The 15536-nt window shown below is 38.0% G+C and overlaps 2 protein-coding genes and 1 pseudogene across 2 annotated transcripts; all 3 read left to right on the top strand.

Annotated features, from left to right (window-relative positions):
• LOC120267629 lies at positions 1-4686 on the top strand (annotated as a pseudogene).
• Positions 4687-7166: 2480 nt separating this feature from the next.
• LOC120267628 (putative receptor-like protein kinase At4g00960) lies at positions 7167-10539 on the top strand. The gene is made up of 7 exons (XM_039275299.1): positions 7167-8047; positions 8157-8303; positions 8377-8507; positions 8583-8793; positions 9427-9664; positions 9762-9912; positions 10026-10539. Exons 1-7 carry the CDS (start codon positions 7243-7245, stop codon positions 10377-10379), a joined length of 2037 nt encoding a protein of 678 aa, XP_039131233.1. The 5' UTR covers positions 7167-7242; the 3' UTR covers positions 10380-10539.
• Positions 10540-11319: 780 nt separating this feature from the next.
• LOC120267626 (cysteine-rich receptor-like protein kinase 10) lies at positions 11320-14379 on the top strand. The gene is made up of 7 exons (XM_039275297.1): positions 11320-12273; positions 12382-12504; positions 12585-12730; positions 12820-13030; positions 13246-13483; positions 13596-13746; positions 13850-14379. The coding sequence occupies exons 1-7, from the start codon at positions 11421-11423 to the stop codon at positions 14210-14212; spliced, it is 2085 nt and encodes a 694-aa protein (XP_039131231.1). The 5' UTR covers positions 11320-11420; the 3' UTR covers positions 14213-14379.
• Positions 14380-15536: the final 1157 nt, after the last annotated feature.

Below are 15536 nucleotides of genomic sequence, written 5' to 3'. Positions count from 1 at the left end.
TATATATTTATCTTGAGTCTTTGACTGAAGAGGTCCAAATCCGTGGTCGGACACTGTATACCGGCACCGCTATGCCTGTCAACCCATAGTCCAAAAAAAGAAAACACTCATAGTCTGGCGGCTCTGACGAGTCAACATGCATCCATCTTCATGACAAGGCATGGCAGCTGGATGAGCTTACGATGCATCATCCATGGCTTTCCAAGCCTTGCTCTTCCTCCTCTTCCTTCTCTGCCCCTTGGTAAAGCTTTCCCAGGGGAATCCCACGCTGTATCGCTGCTCTACTGACTCCAACTACACAACCCCAAGCACCTTCGCCACCAACCTCGCCCTCCTCCTCCCCGACCTCATCGCCACCACCGCCAACTCCTCCATCCTCTTCTCCACTGTCTCCAGAGACTCCATCTACGGCCTCGCCCAATGCCAGCTCGGCTCAGCCCCCTCCGACTGCGCCTCCTGTCTAAACAACTCCGCCACCGACTTCACTACCCTCTGCCCCTCGGGCAGGTCCGCCGGCATCCGCTACGACGGCTGTCTCCTCCGCTACTCTGACACCCGCTTCTTCTCCCAGCTCTCCAATGACGCCTTCCATTACCGCACAAGCGGCAAAACCGTTTCAGATCCGGCGGGTTTCAGCAGCAGTGTAAATGATCTAATGAACGGGATCTCATCAAAGGCCGCGCACACTGAATCGAGGTTCATGGTAGGGATGACCAACTTCTCCGGTCTTATATATGGTATGGCTCAGTGTACTAGCGATCTCTCGGCTAATGATTGTGCAAATTGCTTGAATTCTGCTCTCGGTTTTATGCGACTCCACGCTTATGGGAAAGTTGGAAGCTTGGTTGCTAGTTTGAGCTGCATCATCAGGTACGAGACACACCCTTTCTTCTCTCTTTTACAGCTGGCGGCGCCACCACCATCACCGCCACCGCCGCCGCCGCCATCCTTAGTAAAGTCGCCTCCTGTGAATGATACAACCGGTAGTGGTGGTGAGTGTTACTTTTAATTGGTTGTTGTGTAATTTTTCTAAACGCAGGCTATTGTGAACAGGTAATATAATGATTTAGGAGGATTGAGTTTATTAACTACTATAAAATTATTCTAACCCTAGTTAGACAAGAAGAAATCAATGCCTTAGAGATTCTAGTGTTTTCAAGTTCATTCAGACTAATTTTATCTGATCATCTAATTCAATCAATCGATGTTTATTTCTTATAATGTCATTAAATTTCTTGATCTTTCTCATGCATCAACAACATATTCCATTAGATAAGTTTTCATCATTTCTGATATAACTATGAATCTAAAGAACTCATTAAACTCTGGAAATTTATAATGATGTATACAATCTCATAAATATCTCTATCTTATGATTTGTTTGGTATTTTAATCAAAATTTAATTCAATTATCACCTCTTGGTCTCAAATTGAATTATCAATCATGCAATTATTGATCAAGCAATCAGAAGCATTAAGTATAGATTAAAATATCCAACATAACTTTGAAACAAGTATCAATTAAATTAAACAAAAGACGAATCTAGGTTTTCGTAGTTCAGCCACGTCATAGCCCTAGAAAAAGGTATTTACAACATGATAAATGCAAAGCTTGACATATTAACAAGGTTCGTAATCAAATAAACAAAAAATTAAAAATAAAAATTAAAGCTTGGAAATCAATCTATTCTTCGCCGAATCTTCACTCCCAATCTTTTGTTCTCCGAAATTCTTCTCCTCCTTTCGTCTCAAACCCTAAGCCCCTTTTATAACTTGAATATTGCGTTAGCACTTAGGCCTTATATACTAACACCTAGGCATAAGACTTTGTTTACTCTTTATTGAAACTTGCTCTACTTTTATCCAATTTTTGTGCTTTTAATGTGATTTTCTTTCAAATCATTCTCATTCTTTACTACAATGCAATAACAATAAAATTTGGAGTAAAATTGATTCAAAATAATTCACATTTCATTCGGCACGAGTTAAAAAAAATCTATATAATTGAGTGAAAATTATACTCATCATTGGCATCTGTTGGTGAGCTTATGAACCATGGATTAGTGAGAGTTATCTTCCTTTTTTTATTGAATTTTTGATTTGATATTTTTCTTCATTTTGCGCAGGAAAAAGTAGCAATACTACAACCATTGTTCTTGTTGTTGTATTTGTATTGGTTGCTGGAATTGTTATCTTCTCTGGTGTTTGCATTTATTTGAGGAGACGCAAGAGGAAACCGAACAGAAGATGGACTGGTATGTTGTTCTAATTTTATTTCTAGCATGCTACTTATATATCTAAATATGTAAAAATCAAATCTTTAGCAGATGGAGGAGATGACTCAGAATTCATTAGTGCTGAATCTCTATCATTTGATTTGGCCACTCTCCGAGATGCCACAAGTAACTTTTCTGATGAGAATGAGCTTGGAAGGGGTGGATTTGGAGTAGTTTATAAGGTAGGTGACAATACATTGCTTTACTTAGAACATGATTCGTTTTAGACTTAAACTTAAATAAGAGGAATAACATGGACTTTGCTAAATGTAGGGAGTGCTAAGAGATGGGCAAGAAATAGCTGTAAAACGGCTTTCATTGACTTCAGTCCAAGGACTTGTGGAGTTGAAGAATGAGGTGGTTTTGGTTGCTAAGCTTCAGCATAGACACCTTGTAAGGCTGCTAGGTTGTTGCTTAGAAGAGAAGGAGAAGCTTCTTGTCTATGAGTACCTTCCCAATGCAAGCCTGGACAAATTTTTATTTGGTATGCTCCATTATTCTCAACATGAAGCTTGTCTCCCTTTTAATATACCAATAGCCTCTTATCCAATAAAATTAATTTAAATAAATTTCTAAGATGTTTTATACTGTATTAAGCTATGCTGAATAGTTAATATTATTGACTTGACTTCTTTCTATACTCAGTTAAATTGTTTTTGAATCTTGTTCATTATATATGTTTTTTTCGCATTCCTATGACTGAATTAGTGAATGAAGCAATATTCAGTGTCCAACATTCCTTTACCAAATGCTGGAGATGTTGACAAACGGTATTTTTCTTTTTAATGCAAAGTAGCCTCCCTGTCTCATCTGCAACTGTTTTCCATGCTGATATGAACATCTGTAAAGCAGAAATCAAATTTGTGACTAGTTTCTACATTTTCAAAGTTTCAACATTATCCATGATTACCAATTGGAGATGGTTTTGATGGCAACCAATATAGGTTCAGCATAATTATTAATGCATGATCAATTAAACCAACAAAACTTCACGTCTGAATGCTATCACTCTCAGTACGTACTTTCAAGTCTTCTGGTTTCAACAAAGGGGTGCTTATCACTCACGTTACTGTGTGCAACAAAAAATTTGTCAATGTTTGTATTCTGTCTTTATCTTCTTAATGTTGACACATTGAAAGGTTGACAGGGTGTACTGCAGTTTTTTTATTTTTCAAAGAATTGTAGTTTATCTATTTTTTTATTATTGACTGGATGCAACTTATTGGAACAGATCCTGTAAGGCGTCAACAACTTGATTGGGCAAGGCGGTACAGGATTATCGAGGGCATAAGTAGGGGGCTTCTATATCTACATGAAGATTCCCGGCTTAGAATTATCCACCGTGATTTGAAAGCAGGAAACATCTTGTTAGATGGGGATATGGACCCAAAAAAATTTGTGACTTTGGCTTTTGCAAAAGCTTTTTCGATATAGATGAAACACATGCAAACACTAATCGAATCGCTGGGACATAGTGAGTACCAAATAATGATCAAACTTTTGAGAACCTTTCAATACAAATCTTTGAGTTGAAAAAGGTTATTCTATCATTTGCAGTGGATACATGGCACCAGAATATGCAATGCACGGAAACTTCTCAGTTAAATCAGATGTTTACAGTTATGGTGTAATGGTATTGGAGATTGTGACTGGTCGAAAGAACAGAGGCTTTGAAGAATCTGGGAATGCTGCTCACCTACTAAGCTATGTAAGCACCAATACCAGTTATATCTGCATTTATACAGAAATTTAGCAGAATGCTGCATAACAAGTTTATCTTGATCCGTTGGATCATTGTCTTATTAAACAGGCATGGCGGCTTTGGAACGATGGAAGGGGATTAGAGTTGAAGGACCCCATTCTAGGTGATAGAATCCAGGTGGATGAAGTACTGAGATGCATCCATATTGGTTTGCTTTTGCGTCCAGGAAGACCCGCAAGACAGGCCTACCATGGGAACAGTGGTTCTTATGCTTCGGAGTTTCTTATTCCCTCTTCCAGAGCCTTCTACTCCTGCATTCTTCATCGGAAACCTTGAAGGCAGCCAGCCAAATGTAAATTTGAGAGATTTGGATCTTAATCAGCTCGATAATGGACAATCTAATCAAGAACAGAGGCACCGGATGGTTGGCTCTGCAAATAATCTCACTATTTCTCAACCAGAAGGAAGATAGTGGCAGGTAGGCATGGCTGTTTTTCTTGCCTTGTCATACAACAGATTTGCCTAGTAAAATGTTTTTGACTGAATCATTGTACTTTGACGCAACTCTATTATTTTGAAGTCTGTAATGGCTGATTGAGAATATACGTTTGCTGCTTTTCTATAATGCTTCTCAACAACGTGATGTTGAGAAATCTGTAAACTAGTTCTGTTCGAGCTTGTCTATGTTTCCACACTTGGGCATTAATAATAAAAACACACATGGAAGTTTTTGTTCTCCGAATGTATTATTTTTATTTTTTTATTTTTTTATTTTTTTATTTTTTTATTTTTTTATTTTTATTTTTATTTTTATTTTTAATGTATGTGATTTATTTTATTTTTTAAAAAAATATAAATTAATTTTTAATAAATAAATATATAATTTTAATGAAATAAAATTCCTAAATAAGGGGACATCTCTTTTAGTTGACGAGATCGGCAGCTAGACAAAGATGAAGGGAAGCCAAGAGTGCTTCTCTAGCAATTTGGTTGTTTATTATTATTATTTTTTTTTTTACTCCATGTAGAGATGAAATTAAAAATGTTATTGCCTCTGTTTGTATTGGTGTGGTGAGCACCTCTGGTGGTCCCTTCCTTTTTCGTTTTTGTGTGTTTTTCGTTGTTGCCTCTTGTAGGCCTTGTTGTGTTTAGTGTTCCGTATTTTTTTTATCTATAAATTGTGATTTATTTATTTTTAAAAAAAAAATTAAAAATGTTATGCAATAGGCCAATGGAGGATAAGAAGAACATTATACAAAGAAGTTTGAAAAGAAAAAGATATAGGCCAAATTATGCAAACATAGTTACATGGAGACTAGCATTTTGCTTTGGTTATTTCTTCTCGGAGATAATTTAAAATTTTAAAATTATTATGAGTTAAAATAGTATATTGTAAAACTGTTTATTTGGGTTGAGTTATATTTATTTATTTTATAAGGTGTATTAACCACATTTATTAAAATAAAAAAGTATGAACAGGCGAGGACCTAAGAATCCTCTGATGATGGCCCCCTGTAGATCTCTTCCACTCGAGGACCTAAGAACTCTAGGTTTCTCCGAATACTAGACTTAGAGTCTTCTAACTCGCTGGGAGCCCTCTGCCGCTACTGAGAACCAGAATAAGAACATATGATTAATCTTCAGGATAAGAGTATGAAGTATGAACAGACATCACAATAGCGTTAAAGATACAACCATTTTTTAGCAAGCAAAAATATTATACACAAGGGCCTTAACAACAAGATCCCCATATCCTTATTCAAAGGAGCCATTGAGGACCGCCAAGATCTCCAGACAGATCTCATGCTCTTGAGATGTATGATGTTCTAATATATATATATAGTAGGATTTTGAGAATGCCTACAAGAAAGAGAGTTAAAAACTCAATCTGAGGTAGGAAAGAGAGTCGAAAGTTCATCCATTGAGATGTATGATGTTCTAATTTTTGTTTATACAGTCAATAAAATATAATTTTACATATTTATTCTGTTTCTCCAAAAGTGCAAAAAAAACAAGATTGCCAAACAACCACTGCATGGGAAGATATAAATGGAATACTTGAGTCGGCACTACTGTGCAAATACTATAATAATAATGTAGCAGTACTTTATTCATTGTTGATTGATCTCATGTGAGGTTGTCATTTCTCTCCCCTCCAAACAAGGGGATTTATTAGTTCGGTTTAGTCCTTGAAAATCTTCTAGGCATACAAGTGATAAAACTTAAATTATATCATGTAATATTTAACTAAGTTAATAAATTTTTAAGGGGTCAATTAACCTACTATAATTTGTGCTATTGTTCCCATGTATACTTTGATAATTTCTTTGGGAAGAAAAACCAAATAAAAATAAACAAAGACTGTCGATGTCAAGGTTCATCCTTGCAACCCACCTCTCCATTTCAACAGTGTGGGTCTGGCCACGCCCATGCTCAAGGGGGGAGGGATAAGGGGCCAATATACCCCTCTCTCCTCTTTCTCTTTTGAGGAGGGATACTACGGGGATACCACATCAGCTGGTATTCCTATCCAATTAAATTTTGCCACATCATTTTTTAACTTTTAAAAGTTTAAAAAATTTATTCAAATCATTTTTTATTTTATTTTTTTTTTGTAAAAAAAACCTCATCCCCATCCAATTATATGATCTAGAGGTAAGAAAACCCTAAATCTTCAAATCACTCCTAGCCAATGCCTCAAATTGTTGTGTCGTCCTCATCTCCGACGCCCCTCACTTGACCCACGAGTTATTCTTTGGCCTCTTAGAACTTCAAACCTAAAGTTTGTGCCGCCATTTGTCTCTCTGGTACCGTTCATCTCTCTAATGCTCCTCTCCGGTAAAAAAAAATAATAATAAAAAGTGTCAATTTATTGTTCACACTAGCCGACTTTTGTCTCTCCGGTACCATTCATCTCTTTAATGGCCCTCTAACACCCCTCTCCAATAAAAAATAAAATAAAAATTATCGGTTTATTATTCACACCAACCGCCCTTCTTCCGTCTCATTTGTTCTTTACACCGCCATCCATCACTTCATCTCTCTTATGCTTCTCTCTAGTAAAAATAAATAAAATAAAAACTGATTTAAATAAAATTTTTAAAATTTTAAAAGTTAAAAAAATAAAATGGCAAAATAATTGGATGGGGATGCTAGCAGTGGTATCCCCGTTTCCAAGAATACCTCCCCAACTATTCGAGTCGACCATGGGCGGCTGGCTGTGTGAGTCAAGAGTCCACGTGGGATCCATCTTCATGAGATGCGATGCCATGGCAGCTTCATCATCCATCCATGGCTCTGCAACCCTCCTTGTTCCTCCTCCTCCTCCTCCTCTTCCCCTTTGTGAAGCTTTCTCAGGGGATCCCCACTCGCTGCTCCACTGACTCCAACTACACAACCCCAAGCGCGTTCGCCACCAACCTCGCCATCCTCCTCCCAGACCTCATCGCCACCACCGCCAACTCCTCCATCCTCTTCTCCACTGCCTCCAGAGACTCCATCTACGGCCTTGCCCAATGCCGGCTCGGCTCATCCCCCTCCGACTGCACCTCCTGTCTCACCATCTCCGCCACCAACTTCAGTACCTTCTGCCCCTCGGGCAGGTCCGCCGGCATCCGTTACGACGCCTGTCTCCTCCGCTACTCCGACACTCGCTTCTTCTCCCAGCTCTCCAACGATAGCTTCGAATCCCGAACAAACGGCCAAGCGGCAACGGATCCAGTCGGTTTCGGCAGCCATGTAATCGATCTAATGAAGGAGATCTCATCAAAGGCCCCGAGAACCCCAGCTAGATTTGCGGCAGGCACCACCAACTTCTCCGGTGGTATATACGGTATGGTTCAGTGTACTGCCGATCTCTCAGTCGATGATTGTGAGAAATGCTTGAATGGTACTCTCAATGTTTTTCGAGGCTTTCCTTATGGAAGAGTTGGGAGCATGGTTGCTAGTTTGAGCTGCATCGCCCGGTACGAGACCTATCTTTTCTTCTCTCTTTCACTGCTGTCAGCGCCATCGCCGCCTCCCTCGTCATCTGGGGTAAATGATGCGATCCTAAACTCCGGTAGTGGTGGTGAGTGTTAGCTTTAATTGGCATTCGTTGATAGTTTATGATCCAACCAGAGATTAATGAGAGTTTTTTTTTTCTTTTTAATGTTTTGATATTGTTTTATTTTGTGCAGGAAAAAATAGCAATACTACGACCATTGTTCTTGTTGTTGTTTTCGTGGTGGTTGCCGGAATTGTTTTCTTCTCTGGTGTTTGTATTTATTTGAGGAGGAGGAGAAGGAGGAGGAGAAGCAGGAGGAAACCAATCAGACAGTCGCCAGGTAAGTTGTTCTATTTTTATTTCTAGCATGCTACTTATATTTTGAAAGATTGTAAACATCAAAACCTTAGCAGATGGAGGAGATGAATCAGAATTTGTGAGTGATGAATCTATAGTGTTTGATTTGGCAACTCTCCGAGATGCTACAAGTGACTTTTCCGAGGAGAATAAGCTTGGAACAGGTGGATTTGGTGTAGTTTATAAGGTAGGTGACAATGGATTGCTTAATTTAGAATGTGATTGGTGTTTGATGTTTAAACATGGGCTTTGCTAATTGCAGGGAGTGTTAAGAGATGGGAAAGAAATAGCTGTTAAACGGCTTTCAGCGACATCAAGGCAAGGATTTGTGGAATTGAAGAATGAGGTGATTTTGGTTGCTAAGCTTCAGCACAGACACCTTGTAAGGCTGCTGGGTTGTTGCTTAGAACAGCAGGAGAAGCTTCTTATCTATGAGTACCTACTTAACGCAAGCCTGGACAAATTTTTGTTTGGTATGCTCCATTACTCTCAGCATGAACCTTATGTCCCTTTTAATATACAAGTATTCCTAGCCTCTAATCCAATGAAAATTAATGCTAATAAATTACTGATATGTTTGGTACTGTATCACCATATGTTTTATTATGTCAGTCAAATTGTTTGTTGAATCTTGTTTGTTGTTTTCTTAAAACTAAATTACTGAATGAGGAAATATTCCATGTCCAAGTCCAATGTTTCTTTCCTAAATGATGAAGATGTTGACAAACCTTAATAACTTTTAATGTGAGTAGCCTCCTGTCGCATCTGCAATGTTTTTCATGCTGATATGAACATCTATCTATAAAGCAGAAATAAAATTTGTGGTTAGTTTCCACATCGTCGAAGTTTCAACATTATCCATGATGACCAATGGGAAACAGTTTTGATGCCAACCAATATAGGTTCAACACATAACCATCATTGCATGAATGAAATGGACCAAATTTTCTTGTCTCAATTCTGTCACTCGATCTCAGTAATTTCAAGTGATTTGGACACCTAAGTTGCTTCCTGCAACAAAAAATTTGTCAATATTTGAATTGTCTGTCTTTATTCCCTTAATGTTGACACATTGATGTTGATTGGGTCGTAATTCCATGGAATAGATCCCGGAAGATGTCAACAACTGGATTGGGCAAGGCGGTACAAGATCATTGAAGGCATAAGTGGAGGGCTTCTATATCTTCATGAAGATTCCCGCCTTAGAATTATTCATCGTGACCTGAAAGCAGGAAACATCTTGTTAGATGGAGACATGAACCCTAAGATTTCTGACTTTGGCTTTGCAAAGCTTTTTGATATAGATGAAACAGAAGGAAACACTAATCGAATCGCTGGGACATAGTGAGTGCCATCAAGCATGTGTTCATAAAAATTATGATTAAAATTTTCGGAACACCTTCAATACAAATTTTTGCGTTAAACTCTTTTTTTTTTGCAGTGGATACATGGCACCAGAATATGCAATGCATGGGCATTTCTCAGTTAAATCAGATGTTTACAGTTATGGTGTTATAGTCTTAGAGATTGTGACTGGTCGAAGGAGCAGTGGCTATGAAGAATCTGCGAATGCTGCTCACCTTCTAAGCTATGTAAGAACCAATTTAGTTACATGCATTGATAATGTAATCTAGCAGAGTGCTGCATAGCAAATTTATCTTGATCCATTATTGAGAGAATAATTGATCATTTTCTTATCAAACAGGCATGGCGGCTTTGGAACGAAGGAAGGGCATTAGAGTTGAAGGACTCCAGTCTAGGTGATAGAATCCAGGCTGATGAAGTACTGAGATGCATCCATATTGGTTTGCTTTGCGTCCAGGAAGACCCAAAAGACAGGCCTACAATGGGAACAGTGGTTCTCATGCTCAGGAGTTACTCATTTCCTCTTCCAAAACCTTCTACTCCTGCATTTTTCATTCGAAGCCGCATAAGCAGTCAGCCAAATGTGGATTTGAGAGACATGGATCTCAATCAGGTCAACAATAGACAATGTAATCAAGAACAGAGGGTTGATTCTGTAAATAATCTCTCTATTACTCAACTAGAAGGACGATAGTAGTAGGGAGGTATGACTGCTTTTCATATGACAGATTTGCCCAGTAAAATGTTTTAAGTGTGAAAAGTTTTACTTTGATGCAAATATATTCTGTTGAATTCTGTAACTATTTATTGAGTTTTTCTGTGTTACTCTTCTATAATGCATATATTGATTCAAGATTGCCATGCATGTATTTTTTTTTTTTTTAAGTGTTAATTTCATTCAGAAAAATGTCAGACATGGTATGTTTAGTAATATTGCCCTATGGTGAATGGTTAAAAGATATCTGATCTTATTTGTGTCAACATTGCAGTTGATTAGAATGAGTTGCTTAGGGGTAACTATTTCTAATAGAATATATTGGGTGTAAAGTCAGCTTGTGAAAGTTACAGAATAATAAAAAATTGAAGGCAATGGATAGGTCTCAAGAAATGGTGGAGCACATGATGGTGCGAAATCTCTAAACATCACCTGTTTTAGATGCCAGAACCTTTCAACAATTTGACACAAATGATAAACACAAACTCAAGCACATAAATAGAGGTGATACCTTTGGTCATTGTTGAGGATCATAAATCAGTAGTTTGAAAAAGATAAGAGGAAGGAAGCGTACAGTTATCCTTCCCCAGCAATTCAGTTGTCCTCTAACTTGTTTTATACTTTTACTGTGTTTTCCAACGAGGAGGAGAGCAATTCATTCTCCAAAATATTTATTCAAATAACAAAATGTTATTATCATCTAATCAGCAGGATCATTATGCACGGTTCTTTGGCCCCACACGCCAACATCTTGCAACTGAGTCAAAAGTTCTTTTTACGGGGAAAGAACTGAGTCAAAAGTTACCGGTTTGATTACACGGTGCAAATTTGCATTAGAGTAAATGACAATATTGCTCATGCTTAATAATCAAAATACCGCAACTTAACTTTAATCACAAGAGAAAAAGTCTTGGAGCGAACAAAGAAAGACTCTTGCTTCGTTTCTACGTTGAAATGTAGAAAGCCAACATATCGTGTCAAAGTATCTATATAGGTTGAAAGTCAACTCATATCTGCTCTATGAGGAGATTAATGGCCTTCCTGTCTGCCGGAGCTCAGAGAGCTTCAGCTTCTTCATCCATGGCTCTGCAAGTGCTTCTCGTCGTCCTCCTCCTTGGTCTCTTCCCCGTTACAACGCTTTCTGTGGATAACCCCACATTCGTTCGCTGTGCGACTGACTCAAACTACACAACCCCAAGCCCTTTCGCCACCAACCTCGCCCTCCTCCTCTCCAACCTCACTGCCACCGCCTCCAACTCCGCCACCCTCTTCTCTAACTCCTCCGTTGGCTCCGCCTACGGTCTTGCTCAATGCCGTCCTGATGCCTCCTCCTCCGACTGCGCCTCCTGCCTCAACCGCTCCGCCACCGCCTTCTCCACCTACTGCCCCTTTGCCAGCTACGCCACCATCCGCTTCGACCTTTGCCTCCTCCGCTACTCCAGCAGTAACTTCTTCTCCCAGCTCGACGACAGCAACCCCGTGGGACTAGTAAATCCCGTCAACGCCTCCGACCCCACAGTCTTCAACCGACGTTTAGACGATCTAATGGACGAGATCTTGCCGGCGGCGTCCCAGTCGTCGTCGAGGTTCAGTGTAGGCACGACCAATTTCTCGGACTTTGGAGATATATACGCAATGCTACAGTGTACTCACGACCTGTCCACTAGTGATTGTGGGCAGTGCTTGGAACAAGTGGTCTTGTATATCCCGAGCTATTGTTCTGGAAAAATCGGGTGCCAGGTCTTCACTGTCAGTTGCACCGCCAGGTACGAGACCTCGCCTTTCTTCCCTTCTTCTCTGTTGTCGGCTCCGCCCCCGCCCCCTTCCCCGCCACCTCCTGCAAACGGTGGTACTCAGAGCGCTGAAAGTGGTGGTAAGATAACTACTTGTATCATTGACTGTATTGGTGCAGGTGGTGTTGCCAGTTTTGATGAAAAGGTGTTGCCAGTTTTGATTGATGTTTGTTACATTTGGTATACAGGAAATGGCAGCAATACCACAACCATAGTTCTTGCTACTGTCATTCCTTTAGTTGCTTTAATTCTTTTCTCCTTTGCTCTTTTCAAATTTTTGCGGAGGAGGAAACCAGTTAGGAAAGCACATAGTAAGTTTTGCTGAAAATAATCAACTTCATTCATTCTTTCATTTTGATCTCAAACTACAATTTATTTGTGTTTTGATCAGCTAGAGGAGGAGTCCGAGGAGGAGAAGAAAAAGAAGTTAGGAGTGCGGAGTCTCTATTGTTTGATTTGAGTACCATCAGAGAAGCTACAGATGACTTTTCTGATGACAATAAGCTCGGAGAAGGTGGATTTGGACCCGTTTACAAGGTAAAACTTAGTGGTCAAATGCAAATGTATGTGATTATCTCTATTTCTAGCATTTGAACAGAGGAAAATATGAATTTTACTTCACGCAGGGGATGCTGAGGGATGGGCAGGAAATAGCTGTGAAACGACTAGCGAGGACATCAACTCAAGGATTTGTGGAATTAAAGAACGAGGTCCTTTTGGTTGCTAAGCTTCAGCACAAAAACCTTGTAAGGTTGTTGGGTTGTTGCCTGGAAGAAGGGGAGAAGCTTCTTGTCTATGAGTACCTCCGAAATGCAAGCCTGGACAAATTTTTATTTGGTATGTTCCATTTTCAACATGCTGATCTCATACAAATTAAAATTAAAAGCTACTTGTGAATCGTTTGGATATTTCAATTCTGCATGATAATACTCTGAATTGTCAACTGTACCTTTTAGAAGAGTCAAAATTGGTTGCGCAGAAGAAAATTTAAACTAGATTGACTGCATTTTGGCATATTAAATGTTGATAAGCTTTATAATTTTTTGAAATAGATCCCACAAAGCGTGGGCAACTAGATTGGACAAGGCGATACAAGATCATCGAAGGCATAGGCCGAGGGCTTCTTTATCTGCATGAAGATTCACGCCTTAGAATTATTCATCGAGACTTGAAAGCCAGTAACATCTTGTTGGATGAGGACATGACCCCTAAAATTTCAGACTTTGGCTTTGCAAAGCTTTTTGGTATAGATGAAACGCAAGGAAATACTAGTCGAATTGCTGGGACATAGTGAGTTCTTATCAACTACGTCCTCATGAATAATAACATTAAATCTTCAGTCAAGTTTAATACTAAAATAATATGTTCTTTTTACTGAGAATGATTTCTTAATGTTCTGCAGTGGATACATGGCACCAGAATATGCAATGCATGGACTATTCTCAGTTAAATCGGATGTTTACAGTTATGGTGTGATGGTATTGGAGATTGTGACCGGTCGAAAGAACAGTGTCTTTCAGGAATCTGGGAGTGCTCCTGACCTTATAACCACTGTAAGCATCCATTTGATCAGGATCTAGCAAATGCTTCATAGCAAATTTTATCTTATTATGGTATTGATGGAAAATACATGCCGTTTTGTTGGCAAATAAATAGGTATGGCGACGTTGGAATGAAGGAAAGGGATTAGAGTTGATAGACCCCAGTCTAGTTGATAAAATCAGGGCCGAGGAAGTTCTGAGATGCATCCACATTGGATTGCTTTGCATCCAGGAAGAACCTACAGAGAGGCCTACCATGGCATCAGTGGTCCTCATGCTCAGAACTTACTCTCTTTCTCTTCCAAGACCTTCTACGCCTGCTTTCTTCATGCAAAGTTACACTACTAGTGAGTCAAATAAGCTGTCAAGAGAAGCAGATCCCATTTTTCTCGAAAATGAACATGCTAATGAAGAACGCAACCGTCCAAGGTTAATCTCTTCAAATGATCTCTCAATTTCTGAAATGGAAGCGCGATAGATGTGGAGAATTATTATCGAAGGTTATAACACTATAGATTAGTTGAGTATGATGATTTTACAGGCAAAAATTTCAATTACTATGACCAACGACTAAACTGTATTTTGTTGAACTCAGTACGCCATGTGGCAGATGTTTCAGTTGATTGAAAATTTGTGTATGCTTTTCTTCCGTATTTTTTAAATTAAAGGTCGTTTGGATCACATAATGACAATGGGAAAAGTAATAGTAATAATAATGATAATGTAAATGAGAATGAAAAAATTATTTGATTAGAAAAAATAAATATTGAAAATGAGAAAAATGAGATAGAGAATTATATGTAAATTACTTTAATGCACTCAATATAAATAATAATATTTTATATATAAAATAATTACATATAAATAAATAGTTATATCTTATAATCTTTATAATTAATTATTTAAAATAAATAATTTTTTTTACCAATATCCACTTTAATTATTAGAATTAATTATTTTACATAATTATTATTGTTCAAATTATTTTATATGAATAATTAAAATTAATATTTCATTTTAACCAAGTTTGTTTTAACAAGTATTGCTCATATGAAATTATTAATATAATTAAATATTTTATATGTAATAGATAAGATTATAAAACAACCATGGCAAAAATGACAATGTCTACCTCAATCCAAACATTTCTTCCAATTTGCAAGGTAATGACAAGAGCTTGTTCAAGGCCATCACATGCCCTTCTCTTTCGGATTCTAACCATGGTTGGAGGCATCCAAACATGGGTTTAGATGGGTGGGAGTAATGTTTCCCATATCTAGGGTTACTTTATCCCCATCCAGATGGATTGTAATTTAATTGTCTGCAAGCTTATGCTTGCCTTCGGTAATTCTTCTTCTAGTCATAAAAAAGGTGCACATAATTGGTTCTGAAAAAATGAATGGAAGCACTGAGCATTGTCCACAGTAGTAACATCATTATATAGGAAACGGTGGTGCGTTTTTTTTCCTTGCTCAGCGGTTAGGTTGTTAAAAATAGCAATAATATGCACAAACTAGACAAAGAGTGAGTAAAAGTGAGATCGTACATATGTGGATATTAAAATTATTCATATACAATTATTATTCACACTTTTAAAAATATATGTTTATAAATAATTCAAACTTCCAAAGCACTTTGAAAAATATATATTTATTAGTAATAAAATATATTTATCAATAATTCAAATTTTTATCATTGAGAAGATTTTTATTTTTATTTTTTCAAAAACAAGTTACAGATAAGGGAAGAAAAGAGAAACAAACAAACAAACAAAGCAACTAAAATAATTAAAAGAAAAGATT

This window comes from Dioscorea cayenensis, chromosome 8 (genome assembly GCF_009730915.1).
Source record: "Dioscorea cayenensis subsp. rotundata cultivar TDr96_F1 chromosome 8, TDr96_F1_v2_PseudoChromosome.rev07_lg8_w22 25.fasta, whole genome shotgun sequence".
In the NCBI taxonomy this organism is placed as follows: Eukaryota; Viridiplantae; Streptophyta; class Magnoliopsida; order Dioscoreales; family Dioscoreaceae; genus Dioscorea; species Dioscorea cayenensis.
The sequence above is the reverse complement of the archived record's forward strand: the minus strand, read 5'-3'. Positions and strand labels throughout refer to the sequence as shown.